This window comes from Triplophysa rosa, linkage group LG17 (genome assembly GCF_024868665.1).
Source record: "Triplophysa rosa linkage group LG17, Trosa_1v2, whole genome shotgun sequence".
NCBI classification, from domain to species: Eukaryota; Metazoa; Chordata; class Actinopteri; order Cypriniformes; family Nemacheilidae; genus Triplophysa; species Triplophysa rosa.
The window spans coordinates 13,123,977-13,141,510 of NC_079906.1; the positions used below are offsets into that span (position 1 = coordinate 13,123,977).

The 17,534-nt window shown below is 38.8% G+C and overlaps 2 protein-coding genes across 3 annotated transcripts in view; both read left to right on the top strand.

Annotated features, from left to right (window-relative positions):
• The window catches only part of kazna (kazrin, periplakin interacting protein a), a 31,906-nt gene extending 29,616 nt beyond the window's left edge, over nucleotides 1–2,290 (top strand). For both annotated transcript variants that reach the window (XM_057356303.1, XM_057356304.1), the window contains one exon: nucleotides 778–2,290. In XM_057356303.1, the coding sequence (XP_057212286.1) occupies nucleotides 778–936 (159 nt within the window). In that variant the 3' untranslated portion in view covers nucleotides 937–2,290. The remainder of the gene's footprint in view (nucleotides 1–777) is intronic.
• A 77-nt stretch (nucleotides 2,291–2,367) lies between these two features.
• tmem51a (transmembrane protein 51a) lies at nucleotides 2,368–7,536 on the top strand. Its single transcript, XM_057356332.1, has 3 exons — nucleotides 2,368–2,572; nucleotides 5,204–5,651; nucleotides 5,736–7,536. Exons 2-3 carry the CDS (start codon nucleotides 5,302–5,304, stop codon nucleotides 6,133–6,135), a joined length of 750 nt encoding a protein of 249 aa, XP_057212315.1. The 5' UTR covers nucleotides 2,368–2,572; nucleotides 5,204–5,301; the 3' UTR covers nucleotides 6,136–7,536.
• Nucleotides 7,537–17,534: the final 9,998 nt, after the last annotated feature.

Genomic DNA, 17,534 nt, shown 5'->3' on the forward strand with positions numbered 1-17,534 from the left:
CGTTTAACACTGGTCCAAAATAACTTCCTGTTTCACTACACATATGAACAAAATACAACAAACAGAATATTTATAACCTATTTACGCCCGGTTTCACAGACAAGGCTTAAGCCAAGTCATAGACTAAAGTACAAATATGAGCTGTCTTAACAGAAATTAATTTGCAAGGACATTAAAATATGTCAGTGCCAATGGCTTTCTCTATGCACACCAGTAATGTTTTAATATACTAGTTTTTAAAAAGTACTTCAAAAAGCACTTCAAATATACAAATTTAACAAAGGCCTAGTCCTGGCTTTAGCTAAGCACCGAGTCTGCAAAACAGGGACTAAAAATAATAATGAAAAACTTTAGAATTGAATTATATATGTAAGACTTGAAAAAAAATACATCAATAAAAACTGAAACTGAAACCGGAAGTGCATCTGGACCAGTGTTTACATCTTGCGAAGTGGTCTACTGTATATATTGTGGTAGTAATTCATAAAAAGTTTCTATTTAATTTTTGATAATCATTATATTACAGTATATTAACTGTAATACAGATCACATTTATTGTATCAAAGTAATATCAAGTGAGAAAATGTAAATCGCAAAGGAACTCAACATTAACATGTCTAAAAAATATTACAGTAATCGAACAATGCAAAATGTAGTTTCTTCATGTGATGCTTTCAGTAACAATTCACCTTCACCGAGTGACAATTTGAGATGATGTAACTTTTCAAAGTCATGGATCCAATGAATTAATCTGATGGATTTGTTTCCTTCATACAGCAGCAGCTGGGTCTCAGCCCAAAGAATCTCACTGGGCGGAAGATCAGTCAACAAAATCGGTCTGGCTCATTTCCAAGGAATGGACTTCAGGAAATGTCACTACAGAAAGAGCGATGCCCAGTTCGACATTTTTCTGCTGCTGAGCTCACCAATGTCTGAGTTCTTCTGCTGACAAGAACACATCTAAAGAATGTCAGAACTGTTGTTTTTCAAATGCTGGGATTTCTTTATCAAAGCAAATCTTGATGAAATCTCAATGAAAATTCACATTTTCAAAAACAGACTGTTAAGCTGTCTGTGGATATCACAGAAACCATTCAAAAGTGCACATGCAGACCAAACATTTATTTACACGTTAAGATGAAACTGACTAAAAATTGTGGGAACTGTATAATCACAGGTTGTTTGGGAGAAAGGTTGGGATTTTAAAACTGCACATAGACCATTTCACTTCTCAATAGTATTGCAAATCCTGTCTGGTTTAAACTTGCTATGCATTGTAAATCACAACGAGTATACTACCAAACCCAGGTCATGTGCAGGTTGTAGCAAAGGTTATGTTTAACAGCGGAAATAGTGAGTAATCATCAAAGATATGACTGATGTGCATTTGCATTCAGTTTATGACAGACAACTCGCAGTATAGTAGATGGAAAGGAAGTGCGTATGAAAGTACAAGAATTTGTGGAACTCATAATGTTCTTCACTTTTAAAATGATGTTACATTCTATAACACAAAGTATACTTTTTCAGGCAATGTTTTTGTTTTTTGTTTGTTCATTGTTGTGTTGCTGTTGAGTTACAGTATCTGTGTATTTCTAGAACAATCTTTTATTCTTCCTGCAATCTCCACCATTTCCCACACAGGATTAATAAATTATTTTATTGTTCTGAGAAGGATGCGTAAGAATGTGTAAAACAGCCCAGCACTCCTTGTTCTGCGTACTATTAAAACAGTTGCATCATGTATCTTAACTTTAACAGACACAGTGTTGCCTAATGCATACTGTAAATGGTGGACCTTTGTACAGTACCATTACCAGATTCGCAGCTTCCCATAAAGTGGTTAAATATTGTTGAGCGTTAGTTCTGCTCTAGGAATTAATGCATTTGAATGAATTATGACTGACATAGTTGACCTCTCTCTACACAGTGGTGTGTTATGGGGAGACAATATACCGAATATTGTAAATATTCGTGGTATTAAAAACCTTTTATTGCTATCATGTTAATTCTACACCATAATTTCATAAACTATTCAGCACCCATTTAAAACAATGGTCACGATAGGTACAAACATTATCTCTGCCTCCATACACTTGTATTTTGAATGTGATTCATTGACTAAATAGCAGCTAAAACACAAAACAAACAAAATTTAAAGATGAATTTCACTGATGAAATCTTTCATTTCTTTAAAGAAACGCATTGCAGAAAACACCGTGATAATACCATTATCACAATCGTTTGGCCACGATAACCTTGTTGTGAAAAATCTGATATTGTGACAGCATATAAACACATACGCTCCTCAAGTGGACAGCGTAGAAACTTTTACCCCTCACATGGGCGGGGCAGTTGAGAGAGCCCGAATGGGTCTGTTAAAGGGTTAAATCTGGACTGTAGAGACAGGAAGATGTTCGTGTCTTAAAAACTCAAGGCCAATCTTCTTGTGAGGAATTCGACTGGTATTCGTTAAGGAATGTACCAAACGCTGCAGTATTATCGGACTACATGTGATTTCTTTTTAGGCGGCATTTTATCGGTGTGGATCTTCAAATCAAAACTTTTCATGGTAAGACTGATCCAGCGAACCTGAAGTTTGACTCGTTTTCCTGAAAATGTTACTGTTCACATGATTTCGCGCTGTTGTTTAACCTGCGAGTCCTGTTCAACGTATTTTGAAAAATTAATTCGTTTTGATGTTGCTGATAGAAATGTTTCGCGCTGGACGCCTCGTGGTGTTCCATTGCAAAATGTGTTTAGTCTTAGATTAATACTTCTGCTTTTTCTGCCGTCGGTGTGTAACGGGACGCATAGTTTTTTTTTTTGAAAAAGGGCGTTTATGTATTTAAAGTTGTTTAACGTACGTGAAGATTACAAACTCTTTGAGTAAGAGACATTTCTCGAAGTTTCCTTTGACATGCAATTAGCGAATAGTCATAATTTATACAATGTATAGTTGTTAGTGCTTGAGAGTGTGTGTGTGTGTGTGTGTGTGTGTGTGCGCGCGCGTAGGTCCAGGTAAACCCTACGTAAATACTAGTTGACCTTGTGGGGACATTTCCTGGTCCCCTTGAGGAAAACAGCTTCTAAATCATACATTTTTTTTTTGAAAATGTAATTGTTTTCTATGAGGTGTAGCCATTTACTTTGTGGTGAGCAGTTAGTGTTAATAATAAGCATACAATGCTTATTTGCAAAATATACAAAAATGTAAAAAACGTTTCTGTTATAGTTAGGGGTAGGAGATAGAAGATAGAGATGCACCGATATAGCGGCCAATAATCGGTATCGGTCAAAAGCTAATTTTCACGCTATCTAATTTTTTAACGGTGCATCTCTAATAAAAACAATAGATGACTGTGGCCCCACAAAACCTATATGTGTGCATGTTTATCTATCATTGTGGGGACCTGTATGATGGGGATTGGTATGGAATGTTCCCACAATGATGGTCTAAAGGCCCAATCCCAATTCTATTTTCTACCCCTTCGCCTACCCCTCGCCCCTTCCCCTTGCCTCTTGAAACAAAGTGGCAAGGGGAAGGGCTACAAATTTTCCGCTAAGAAATGGGACACAACTACTACACTGTTATACGTCATCATATACGTCGTTGCTAGCTCGTCACGTCAGAGGACATGTGCCGATGCACCGAGTATATGACATAAAAATATATTTTCTAGTATCGTGCAATCAGTGCTGTCCGCTAGCAAACTTTAGCGATTTTTTGCAAACGTTAAAAGAACATCACCGTAAATACTAACACAAGATTGAATGTAACATACTGTACATAAAAGGAAAAATTGTCATAAAAATCCTTATTAATGGCAAAAATAACTTACATTTATGGGTCTGCTTGCTCGAGTGAGCGGCCATGTTGGAAATTTCTCTTAGCCCTTCGTTTGAAGTGAGGTCCCGAAAAATCTTCGTTTGAAAGGCTATCTGGCCCTTCCCCTTACCCCTAGCCCTCCAACCAAAAGAGAATTGAGACACCACTACCCCTTCACGTGAACGCGCCAAACGGAGGGGTAGGGGAAAGTGTAGGGGTAAGGGGTAGAATTGGGATTGGGCATGATGTAGGGAGCTGCCAGTGGAAATTGGGAATTTAATTATTTAACATAGTATATGATGCTTATTTAAAAATAATAAAAATGCAAAAAGGTTTGTTTGAGGGTTAGGTTTAGGTAGGATGAGGACAAATTATGCTGTAGAATATACAGTTTGTACAGTATAAAAGTAATTGTCTATGGAAAGTCATTACAGTGTATAAAAACAAACAATGATTTTAAGACGCAGCTATTTTGTCTAATCTCATGCGGCTCAACTTTTCTAAAAAGGAAATTCCTGCCACTCCCCAGCATCTCTTTCTGTCGTGCTTAGACGTGCTAAATAAATATCATGTTCTGTACACATTATAACCCCACATACTTTCTAAATCACACGTAAAGACATTACATTCAACAAGTAAAACTTAAAGAAACTCTAGCCCCGGAGTTTAAGATTTTCTGCCTTCAGTAGCTGAAATTATGCCTGCCAATGTAGATATACTTTGAACTCGCAAGACAAGACACCCAGAGCTTATGTGTAACTTCCCACATTTTTCCAAACACAGTTCGGTATGAGTCACAGATGCCATAATAAAGCACATGGTCGTACAAGCGCTTTCAGGCCATTTACACTGATCTGAGACCTGGACCTACTGTTATATCCTACTAAGAAATGATAAAGGCGTGGTATCCCGACCTGCCTGTACAGACACACCAATACCAGGAGCTGTGTAGGCATGACACAGCAAGGTATGATGTGTGTTTGTTTTTAATTCCTACTCAACAATAACACATTGTCAGTTCAGACTGCTTTTGGGCTGCTTGCTCTTTCATGTAAAACCTGAAAGCAGATGAAATTTCACCAAAGTCTGTCTGTGCGGGACAGCGGTGAACTCCCTCACTTCAGTCTTGAATTAAACTCTTTCATACTCATGCACCTGTAACTAAAGCTCGGCCGGATGTGCACCTGCCTAATCTCACGGCAGGACGTTGGGCAAGTCCAACACGATGTGTGTAGGCAGTAAATATGCTTTGAAAAACCTTATCACTAATGACTTGCACCTGGTGAATTTTCACATAGGTGTAAGGAGTGACAGGTTCAAAGTCACTATAACTCAATTATCTTGGTCTGATGCCTTTTTTTTTCCTTTTCACAGACTTGAAAGAAAGATTCAAAAGGATTTTAATTTAAACTCAAAGTATCGGCAGCTGCTGAAACCGAGAACGTGCCAGCAGGAGATTCAAGCCGTGGTCCATGGTGAGGTTCGGAAGTATGTCCTACAGTGATCAGACGCCACCCAGCCCCAGCAGAACCAGCAGCACAAACTCTGGGGCTCAGTATGCTACCGCCGCTCTGGGCGTAGGTCTCATCGCTCTGGGGATTGTTATGCTTGTGTGGAGCGTGGTGCCATCGGGGTCGGGAAGTAACAGCTCCAAACCGGAGCCTGGTCAATTTCGGGACACCTCGTCTGTTGCTTTTGTGCTGACGGGCGGCGGCATGGTGTTACTTCTGCTCTCTGTGTGCTTGAGTTTACGGAACAAACAGCGAGCGGCCAGGGGGCAGGGCGCTAGCAACACACCCGCAAATGCCCAGGAGGGGGCTACGTGAGTACATGCTTAAATACTCACCCGCGTGCATGAGCTAATATGCATTTTAAGTCTGTTTCATTTTTGCATCTGTGTCTCTAGGCAGGAGCAGTTAGCTCAGAGTTACATGGTCCCCAGTTACGAGGAGGTGGTCGAGAGTGGCATGTACCCCATCACTCAATCCTCCGCACGGCACAACAGCACCACCCAGCTGCCGGCCTATGAGGAGTTGGTGGAAAATCAACAAGTCGAGGACAGTTCGAACCCAGCGCGCAGGCACTCATCCCAAACCGAACCCAGCGCCGGAGCGGGATTACGCAAAAACAGCCGTCCCGGTCGCAAGCTGATTCCCCTCAAGGTCAGACGCATCAAGTCTGAGAACCTGAGAAGGAAGAGCTTAAGCGATGCCCCACAGAGCTTCGTTTTCACCATCGAACCCCTCACGCCACCTCCGCAATATGACGATGAGCCCATTCCACTACCTCCAGAAGCACAACAGTGACGGTTTACACTAACACGGTGTGGTGAAGTGTGTCTACCTCCTTTATGAAATGCTCCGGCACTGAGTTGCGGTTTCATGACTTCTCTAGAGTCGAGGAACTGTCAGTGGTGCAAAGGATCATGGGACAGCAGTATGTAAAGGGTAACAACTCTGTGGGTGCGCTGTGTTGCGTTCCCATATAACATGATGTCTTCCTATTTTGGTTGTACTCTTTCTGTTAGTGAACCCAGCAGCTGAGAAAGCTGGTCGAAAGAACACTGATGGTGATCCACAATTGAATTGAAACCAAACTGGATTAAAAAAAAGTTTACTGAAAAACTGGTGGTATTGCCGTTGAACTTGAAATTGAGCATCCAAGTTGTACGACCCTTGATTTCACAGGATGTCCACAAACATTTTCAAAGAGACTAAACTGTGAGTCGCATTAGCACTTGCGTTATTGCACTAAAGTATGTGTGTTTGTGTGTGTTCTGGGGGGATGAGTGCACATGTTTCTGCACTTTAAATTTTTTTTAGCTTTAGTTTGTTTTGGCCTTAATGTATGTGTGTGTAAGTACGATTGTTGTTATTCTGAGCCTTGATGCCAGAGTCACAGACTGTGAGATCATCACTATGTATATCTCTTACGACACAGAGATGCTCTTTGACCCTGCAGCTGCCTGTTGTATCACTCTTACAAACACACATCCCTCTTTCACTAACTTCCATGCACAACACTTGGTCTTTTCATCCCTCTGTTTTGTTGCTGAAAACATCTAGATGATTTGTGTGATGAGAACTGTGTTTCTTTATCCAGTGTGATTCAAGCACTACATCATCTGTCTTCACTGCTCCAAACACTCCTCAGTATACACGCCAATATTAAGACACATCTGGTTATAACTGAAAACAGAGTCTGGATTTTCTAATGAAACTGCAGGAAAAAAATATATGCAAAATGTTGCTGAATCTCACGTGCAATTAATTGATCTGTTCTATCTTTCTTGTGCTGATTTATTATATTTGCTAGTATTGTATTTCCTGTTGTAATCTAGTGTTGTATGAAGAGTAAAAAAGTAAGCAATTTAGATGTTATTTATCTACAATATCCTAAATTATTTGTGTTAGGAGGAACGGTAATTGCATTGAAAAACAGAGAGAGGTCTCTATCCAGAACATTTAGTCAATTATGTAGCTAAAAACGATAATTTTAGTAATAAAGTTTGTTGACTGATACAGTAGTTGTGCAACTCTTTTCACAGATTGTGTCACAAAAGAATAATAAAATAAATACTGTACATTCTAACATTGGGATTGTACATCTGTAATATTCGAAGATCCATACTGAATGTGGTGTCTAGATCTAAAACAATTTACATTGACATATCTTGAAATACATCACTGCGATTGTTTTGTCTCAAGATGCACACAGTATGTTTTTAATAATTTAATTTAATAAAACTAATTTAACTAAGACCTAGTCCTGGTTTAAACTAATCCCTGTCCAGGAAACAGCCCATCATCATGTCACATATTGGGAAAACCTGGTTGCTCCACCTAGTGGTACAATGATGTAAGCGTATACACACAGCAGATGCATGACTGCACACATCAACAACAGCTGACGAAAAGAGCGGTGAGTCATCACAGAAGTTAATGTATTTCACTACAGTTTCAAGACTTAAACAAAAATTATTTAAACGTTAATTTACGTTTTTTCGCACATTTATCTGAAAAGGAACTCCCTAAACAAAGAAGCAGCAACTTGCCACGCGTTACATGTCAACCATTTTAAGCACTCAAACTAAGAACGAATTAGATGACATGCAACGAAAAAACAACATGAGTTTTTCATGCAAGCTAATTTGTGTCTAAACTATCTACTGAAAATTATTTTAAAAAATGTATTAGCACAAGCATATTTCACTGCTACTTTATTTGAATATGAGCGGTCAATGGTGTAGCAGCACGCTGTTTTCTTTAATGATACAGAGATCACATTATCCAGGCCTGCGCACCGGGCTCATCTTTGGTTTTACTCGTTACATTATTTGAGTTGAGTGGCATAAACAGATCAAGCTTAAAAGTAATCAAACGTTGAGCTTATTTAAGTAAAGTTCAAGAAATTGTGCAAGGCAAATTCAACCAATCATATGAAATTGATTTCCCTTTTCTTAGAGGTCATAAGTTCAAAACAAGTTCTCTAGCTGCATGTTTGATGCTTTCGATGAAACTTGTAGTAGATGCTGGTAGTTAAAGGGATAGTTCACCCAAAAATACAAATTCCTTTAACATTTACTCATCCCGTTGTCATTGTCAAACCTGTATTACTTTCTCTTGAAGATCAAAAAATAACGTTGACAACCAAACACAAGCAATAAAAGCATAGAAAACACACTGATAGTAGATAGAAAATTCTGTCATCATTTACTCACCCTTGTGTAATTTCATACCTGTATAAATTATTTTGTTCTGTTCTGTTGAACACAAAGAAAGATATTTGTAAGAATGTTAGCAATTTTCAGTTCTGGGACATCATCCACTACCATAGTAGGAAAAATAATATTGTATATTCTTTGTTCTGTTGAACACAAAATGAGATTTTTTGAAGAATTTAGGAAAGCAAACAGTTCCAGGGCACCTTTGACTACCATTTAATTTTCCCTACTATGGAAGTCAATGATGTCCCAGAACTGAAAATTGCAAACATTCTTCCAAATATCTTTCTCTGTGTTCATCAGAACAAATTTTTTTTCAGGTATGAAATTACACAAGGGTGAGTAGCCTGAACGATGACAGAATTTAAATTTTTGGGTGAACTGTCCCTTTAAAGGTCCAGTGTATGAAATGTAGCGGCATCTAGCGATGAGGTTACGAATTGTAACCAACGGCTCACTCCACACCTCCCCTTCGAAGAACTACGGTGGCTGACACAGCTCTAAGATATTGTCACGTTTTTGCTTCTGTGCCGAATAAGATAACGTATTTATGAAACGTGCTCTGTAGAGCAGTTTAGGGCTACTGTAGAAACAACACGGTGAATTCCATGCAAGGGGACCCACAGTGTATGTAGATAGAAATAGATCATTCTAAGGTAATAAAAACATACGCTTCATTATGTAAGGTCTTTATACAGTTCTAAAGACATAGTATATTATTTTGTATTTCTGTCTATAGATTCTCCTTGAAGTGTGTTTCTTGTCACAAAAGTTTCTTGTTTTAAGCATCAGTGTAACAACTACCCTTGAAACTTGAGCCAAATATACTGATTAGAAAAACATGTTGTTGTTTTTTGTCAGCCAGTTTTCAAAATATGGCTTGAATGCACTGCAGGTCGCTTTGAAAACGTCTGCCAGTGGTCTAAAAAAAGCCTCAATATGTGATGTATTATTCCTCCAGTAGATGGCAGTGCATTATCACAGCGACACTGTAAATGGAATTGATGTGTGGTGTGACACTGGTCACTTTTAATCCCTTTTCCTGCAAGAAACAAATGCTATTGTGTGCCTCTGTCTCCCGGCTGGGCAAAACTTCTATAAATGAAAAAAGAAAAAAGACCGGGGGAGGAAGTGAAAGACAGTACTGCATTGTGACATGTTCAACACTGTGGGTAGAATGTTTTGTCCTTTTACTTGCTGTCACCCATTCTTTAGTGTTAGCTCACTTGTTTAAGTCAGTGTGTGTTTGTAGGATGGTGTGAGGTCATACTGTGTGAGATATGAGCTGCTGAAGGGAATTCAGACATACTGACCAACACTGTGGGCAGTGAAAGACTCTCTCTCCCTCTCCCTTTTTAGGTCCCTAAGAAGCATAAAGAGCTGTTGTAAGTACTGCAATGTGCTCAGCATGATTGTTAGAGAGCAAAACCACACACATGCAGGGAAACTAAGTGACATGATCAATTTAATATCTGCAGCGCACATTTAAGAAACTGCAAGACATGCAATATAAAAGTAAATGTTCACATTATGTCTATTAATGTCTGCATTTATGCCCTTACGAACAGGCGTAACACACTTATTTGCTTGTTTCTTCAGCAGATAAACAACACTTATGAACATCAACCATAGCTTATTTACGTATTTTAAACATAAATTTCTCTGGCACTTATAAATTAATGAATAAAAATAAGATACACTTTTAGCTGTCTGTAGATTTTTATATACAGTAAGTACTATATTGTGTATTGTTTAATAAGGATTAATTCAATTCAAATCCAGCATGTACAAACTTTCACACTCAGTTGTCCCGATTCAACCTTCGTTGCGCTCGCGTGTTTGCGGCTCTCCATCTCCCTCTTTGTGTGCCGAGCTTGAGAACAGAAAGACAGAACATTCACACAGACTTGAAGAGCAGTTTAGAGGGGAGGGCAGCTTTAAAAAGGCCTTTCAGCTCAGACAACATCCTCTGCTTTATTTTGCTCATTTTGGGCTCTCCACCTCTCTCGGTCCCTCCGTCCCTTTTCATCCTTTGAATTCGTCGTGCCTTTCTTCTCTTCCACGGGCCCTTTATCCTTTGTGTTTTCCACCAGGTGACGTACAACAAACAATACAACTAAAGAGGAAGAAAGACAGATGACTTTTGACTGCCTCCTCCTCTTCGCACAGGGAGCTAGTGGGTGTTACTGTGTGTGTAAGTGAGGTTGAGGATTACGTGTGTCTGACTGTGTTGATTTTCTGAAAGGATTCAGTTGAAACAGGTGCACCTGTGTTGCTTCACTGAATTATTGAAAGAATGACTGAACAACGGGAACATACCGTGTAGGTGAAGAACAGAGAAGTAAGGGAAAAAGAATGTTTCGGGATGGCCGGCCAACAGGGTGGGTGCATTTGGAAGTAGTGTGTGCACTGTGAAAATCATTAAAAACATCTTTAAAAAAGATCATTAAAATCATCTTTAAAAAGATCATTAAAATTAAACTAAATATTTACTTTTAAATACAAAATATTACATTTGTGTTTAAATATTTTTACTGAAAAAGAACTTAATAAGGAATACTTAAAGAATTTTCCCCCAGTGTCCTGACCAGCGTGTGAATATTGTCTCGTGCTTCAATCCACTTTTTATTTTCTTGCTCTTCTTTCTCACGGTTGCCACATTCTGCCAATTCGATATGGGGTATTTTATCCTTTCGTGTGCTCATCTCTCTCTCTCTCTGAGATTGTCGGGCCGTGTACTTGGCAGTAAACAAAGATATACTTGATTATGCATGTGGTTACTGTGCCCGCTGTGCCAGTGTCCTGATTGGCACCAACAGCGGGTTTTGTGTTTATACTGGTTAGGTTGGTATGAAAGGGGTAATACTGTCACCCGGTCAATATCGCAAAATAAAAACCCTGACAGGGTGATTGTGTCTCTGACTTGAAGCTGAGAAGCAACTGTACATTATCATATTTATTGCTTTGATTCTAAAAAGTAAACGAATGGACAAAATGCTATTCATGAATTATTATAATTTTATGATGTGATAAGAAAAAGAATGCAGAAGGTATGAGGCTTTGACCGGTTGAATTGACCAATCAGAGTCAAGTATTTCAGAAAGCAGTGTAATAAATGTAGGTTTATTGACCTTTCAGTTTTTGACCCCACCCGGGTTTATGGGACTGGGTTTATAACAATATATTTTTAAGTTACATACATATAAAGATTAGTAATTTCATTAAGTTTCTTTCGGACGTTATAAACATTTGCAGACACTCAACTACCCTACTGAGCTGTAGTGTGAAGATGTGTCTGTTGTGTCTGTGTGTTGTATTCAGCAGTAGAAGATTTCATTTCCTGTGCTGCTGCAAGGGCAGACGTTGCATCCTTGGAGAACTTAATGTGTAAGTGTATGGTGTGGTGGTGTCTGGGGTCATGCGGCTTAACCCCGCCCACCTCGATGACCTCAGCGTTCACCTGCCACCCTGGCCAGTCGCCACTCGCCATAGTTACTTACAGCCCATAATAAAGTGAGAGATGATTGAATAGCAGGTGAAAGGATGGGTGGGATTTTGGTATGTCACTGACAACTGCCCCAGGCTCTGAGAGTGTGTGATTTATTTGTTTTGAATACTGACAGATGCTGGAAGGAATGTAAGAAAAATTGACAGATTGATAAATGATCATTAAAATGATGTAAAGACTGATCATTTCCTGTAAGAGCTTACAAAGTCAGAGAGAGAGAGAGAGAGAAAGTATTGTAAGTTTTGTTTTGTGACGACATTGTTTCTTGAATAATTTGCATTTTTTTACATTGAGTGTATTTTAAGAAGGAAAGACTACTGTACTGTTTCATTTAACAGGCCGTATATTTGAAAAGCTTTTTAGTACACACACCCACGTTTTGTCACCTACAGTTTATAATAGATGCTATTTTTGTGTACATACAGGTTGTTGGTGTGGTCTACTACATGTATTTCTATTTGAGTAGAAGCACATTTGGTAATTTGCTATGCACCATCTGTCTTTGTGTCTATTTTGGCTTGTGGAATGAATAGAGTTCGCCATTATAAAATCAAAGGGAAAGAAATGATTTACTGAAGTACACATGGGGTGACTTAACTTATCTTTTGGACTCTGCATTTCAACTCTGTCTGAATGTTTTCCCTTTTCTTTGACTGTAGATCTGTTTGGTATTACCAGTCTGAGCCACGCTGTAAAATCTAAAGAACCAAAACTCAGAATGATCTTACTTTATCTAAGACACTCTGTTATGCCGCAAGTATTGGATTTAACCCACAGAGTCCATTTTCTGGCCATCATCCCATCAGATTGGTTATAATGGCCTACTGGCCTGTACTTCTCAAAGCTACTTTACACTTCTGTTAGCTGTAAGTAATCGCTAAAATATGTGCAAAATGTGCAAAACATTTAAATGGTAAGACTCTAAAACATACTTTTTGAAACTTTTTACTGATTTGGCTGTTTGGTTCCTCAATTCTCTATCTCTCGCTCTCTCGCTCTCGCACTCTCTCTCTCTCTCTCTCTCTCTCTCTCTCTCTCTCTCTCTGCACCCTTCAGGTATTAACTGCGGTTACTCGCACACGTATAGTGAAATTAAACATACACTATTTATTTTGTTTAACATGTTTATTTTAGTGCTGTCAATCGATTAAAAAAATAACTAACTAATCGCACACAGCATTTATGTTTTTAAATATACTTTTACATTCTAATAATTTCACATTTTATCTCCAAATTAATGTAGGAACAACACATTTCTTTAACAGCATCATTTTATGAATGAAAGCCAACATTCTAATATTGTTGGCTTTGCAACTGATGTCGTTATTGAATATATAATTTTTTTCTTATTTGATTAAATTATAAAAAATAAAAAATACCCAAACCCTTAACCTAAACCTGAATCTAATAAAATATGATATTAAAAATATGCATTTTAAGCATTATGAGTCTGATCTCAGATTAGACGAAACACAATCCACGGGACATGTTCATTAACAGAAGAATTAAGGAAGAGTAAAATGTAAAGTGAGAGAGCACCTTATGCTAACATTATAAGAAAGGTCTAGTTCTAGTGTGTCCTACGGTGCTGCATTCTCAAAAACTCCCTGGCTCTATTAGTCAGCTGCTCTTACCTCTTTCTTCATTCCTCCATACATCTATCTGCTCATCCATCAATCACCTAGCTCCCAGCCATCCTGAGGGTACATGCAAAGACCTGTCACAAAAAAGGCCAGGGTTATGCACACACACGCACGCACGCACGCACGCACACACACACGCACACACACACACACACCCTTTCGTCCTTATCAGTCATTATTACATTAACATATTTAGTTGTACAATAGTGTATATTGGTATAGGGAAATAATTAAGATCAATTGAAATGGTGTGCATCATTTTCTATATCTCTGTGTAGTTTGTGCTTTTGCAAGTCTGTCATACACACATACACAGTAAACAGGACAAAACGTGTTTTCTAGGCCTTAGGTTGGTCATTAGGGTGTGTGTAACCCTGAGCTGGTGAGGAAGACACATTATTATTTCAAATAATAATGTTAACCTCTCATTTGGAATATTTTTAATTAACAAAACATTGCGTATTTAAACATCCTATTGGATCTTGCATGTCTTGTGATTAAAATATTTGACATCTAGTCACGGGACAGCGAAAACCGATAAGAATTGAAGTTACTGATGTGTTCAATACACAAAACTTTAATTGCTCTCTTACATACAGTATATCATTTTTATTCAACTGTTTGCAAAGCACACACACACACACACACACACACACACACACACACACACACGTTGAGTTTCCATGTTTTATGGGGACATTCCATAGACGCAATGGTTTTTATACTGTACAAACTGTATATCATATTCCCTAACCCTAGCCCTAAACCTAACAATCACACAAAACGTTCTGCTCTTTTAGATTTTCAAAAAAGTTAATTCTGTATGATTTATAAGCTTGTTTCCTCATGGGGACCACAAAATGTCCCCACAAGGACAAGGATTTTGGATCTTTGTGGGGATTTTGTCCCCATACCGTAGGGTTTACCAGGTACACACACACATCCCATACAGTATATTCATTTCATCTCAGAGGCCACTTTTGTCTCAAACGGAAGGAAAATGAAGATTCTGACTGACCCACTTATACTCATCTGCTCTCGCTCTATCCCGTCACTCTTAATAAAGACAGATCCTTGAAATTCCCTTCTAAATTCCCTTTGACATTACAGTTCCCTCATAACTCATACGATTCATGCTTGGCATGTGTGTGTGGCAGGCTGTGTTCAGTCTTGTCCCTTCCTCAGGAACTGTTTGCACTCTCTGGACCAGTGACAAACGCAGTATGCACAGTACTATGTTTGTGTTTGTTTGTAGGTGTGAACGTGAATGTGGTCTTGACTGAGGTCACCTGTTGTGTGAACACCTGAAGGCTGTATGTCATTAGACACTCACTATGCATTATGACCAGCACCTGTTGCATATACACACACAATATTTCCTTTGTGTGTACTTGTACATCTATATTTGTGAGGACCGGTTTGAGTTGTAGACCAGCGGTGTGAGGACAAGGAGAGTAAAGTGAGGACATTTTGGCCGGTCCTCACTTCCAGAGACCCCTTTAAAGGGCTGTTTGAGGGTGAAGACTTGGTGTTAGGGTTTAGGTTATAATTAGGTTTAGGGTAAGGGTCAGGCATGTAGTTCTGATGGTTAGGGTGACGGGCTAGAGATTGCATTGTGTCAATGTATGTCCTCGTAAAGATAGCTGCGCAAATATGTGTGTGTCTGTGTGTGTGTGTGTGTCTGTGGTTATGTGTGTGTGCGCGCTGATGTTTTTCCCATAGATGTCACTAAGAGGCCAAATGCAAATTCCATATATAGTAAAGTGAAAGGAAGATATGTTTTTAAAATTGACCCTGGTCTGTTTACGTGAGCAGATTTTTCCTAGAACAGCCCAATGAAAAGACTTATGACTTGGTGGATGATAAAGCAGACATTTGCTTTATCATCAATTTGCATTGGAGGAAGGACCTAAGTCATATACAGGTAGAAACGTAAGGGACTCGCAACTATATAGAAGACACCCTTTAGCAACTTTCTAATGCACCATATACAGCAGTGGTGCAAAAATATTCCTGAGGATAATCTCTGCAATCCAGCCAGTGAAACTGCAACATTTGTCCAACAAAAGCTTAAACCACCAGACATCTAATACAGCCAAGTGTCCTAATACCCAATACTGCCCGAAACAAGCCGATTATCCCATTATGAGATATAAACCTTCTCTTATTGGATCAGCTAATGTTAACGCCACCTCTTTCCTTCAGTCAGCTGGGTAATGTAACCTTCTAGTTTAGCATAACGACTGATATTACTTAAAGTTCAGTCTCCATCTTTCTTGGCCATTTTTCTCGCTTCGTCGTACTCTTTATCCACTCCTCTTTGCCACCCCATTATGGTGGGATTTTTTTCATCAGTTTATCTCCCTTCATTTCTCCCTCCCTCTGTCCATTCTCACACTCTCATATGGAGACAGAAGGGTGTTAAACAAAAGCGCTAGTACTTGAATATACAATAATTCAGATTGTTTACTGTATTTTGTTGCAAATTCATATGCCACTTGGTAAGTTTGCAGGCTTGATTCTGGTTTGATGCTGGTCTTGCTGGTTGACCATGACCAGGTCTTAATCTTATGAAATTTCTCCTTATTACAGCAATGGAAAAAAAATAACAGACCATTCCAAATTTTCATTTAATGAGCATTTATACAGGTTATAGAGTCCAGTGTCTGTTGAATTTCAACAAAATCAAACCTCAGGAGTGACATAAAGTCATCCAACAGCAATGTGAAAGACTGACACCATGACAAGACGCATAAGAACAGTGATAAAATCGAGGATATCACATATTTGAGGTCTGGAAAGCATCTTTTCTGTTATTTCTGTTATAGTTTCTCTGGTTTTCATTTTCTGCAAATAAATGCAAGTAGAAGCAATAATTTTGTTTGAAATTTGAAAGAAATATTGTTAGTAGTTCAGAGAACAAAGCAAACATTTTTATTTTACCTCACATCCCTATAAAGAGTAAATTCAGAAAATTAGTCTTTGAAATGGTCTCTTAATTTTTTTCTGCGGCTGTATTCTGCATCTGGCTGCATGAACTGCAAGGCAACTTGAATTTTCATTGTTGGATTTATCTTTATACAGTAATCAAATTTTAGTGGTGGTTTAGAAAATAAAATAAGGATCTTCCTGGAGCGAAACCAGTTGAAAACCTCACATTTGGACACTTATATCAGAGATGTGGAGGCAGGCCCAAACAACAGGGTACCCTGAGGCTTTTTTCTCTCCATGTACTCTTTCCCTCCGTCCTCTCTCTGTCTTTTCCTCCCTCTTCCTTTTACTGATATCTTGAGTCATAGATCAGGAATGAAGAGGCAAAATAACAGTGACAGAGTGTGGAAGAGTATAGGGAAACCATGAATAAATCAAACGTTTGAGAATGTGTTTACCGTGTAAGAATACCACTTAATTACAGGTTTTGAGTTGTTTGTCCGTAGTGTTCTTGGCTGTCTGTGAAGTTGTTGTTCACCCAGAAGGTTTTAGCAGAAGCTTCCTTCAGCGATCTTATGAAAATAACCTGACACTAAATGACATTGTACTGATATGTGAGACGTGAACCGTCACAGAGCGAGACCATGTAAACACCTTTCTCAGTGCTTGTCCTTCACAACAAGCCCACACCTGTCCAGGTGAACAGCAGGAGAGAGAAGCCAAGGTGTATATATGAGCTATTACTTTTCTTGCAACTGTTTCCATAAATTTCTTGCATTCTTTAGCAACAAATTGTAATAACCGACCACCCAGAGCCCTGTAGCAGCCACCTAACAATCTCCTAGTAACACCCTAGCAACCACTTAGCAACTGCACAGCCATGCCCTAGCAACTGCCTAG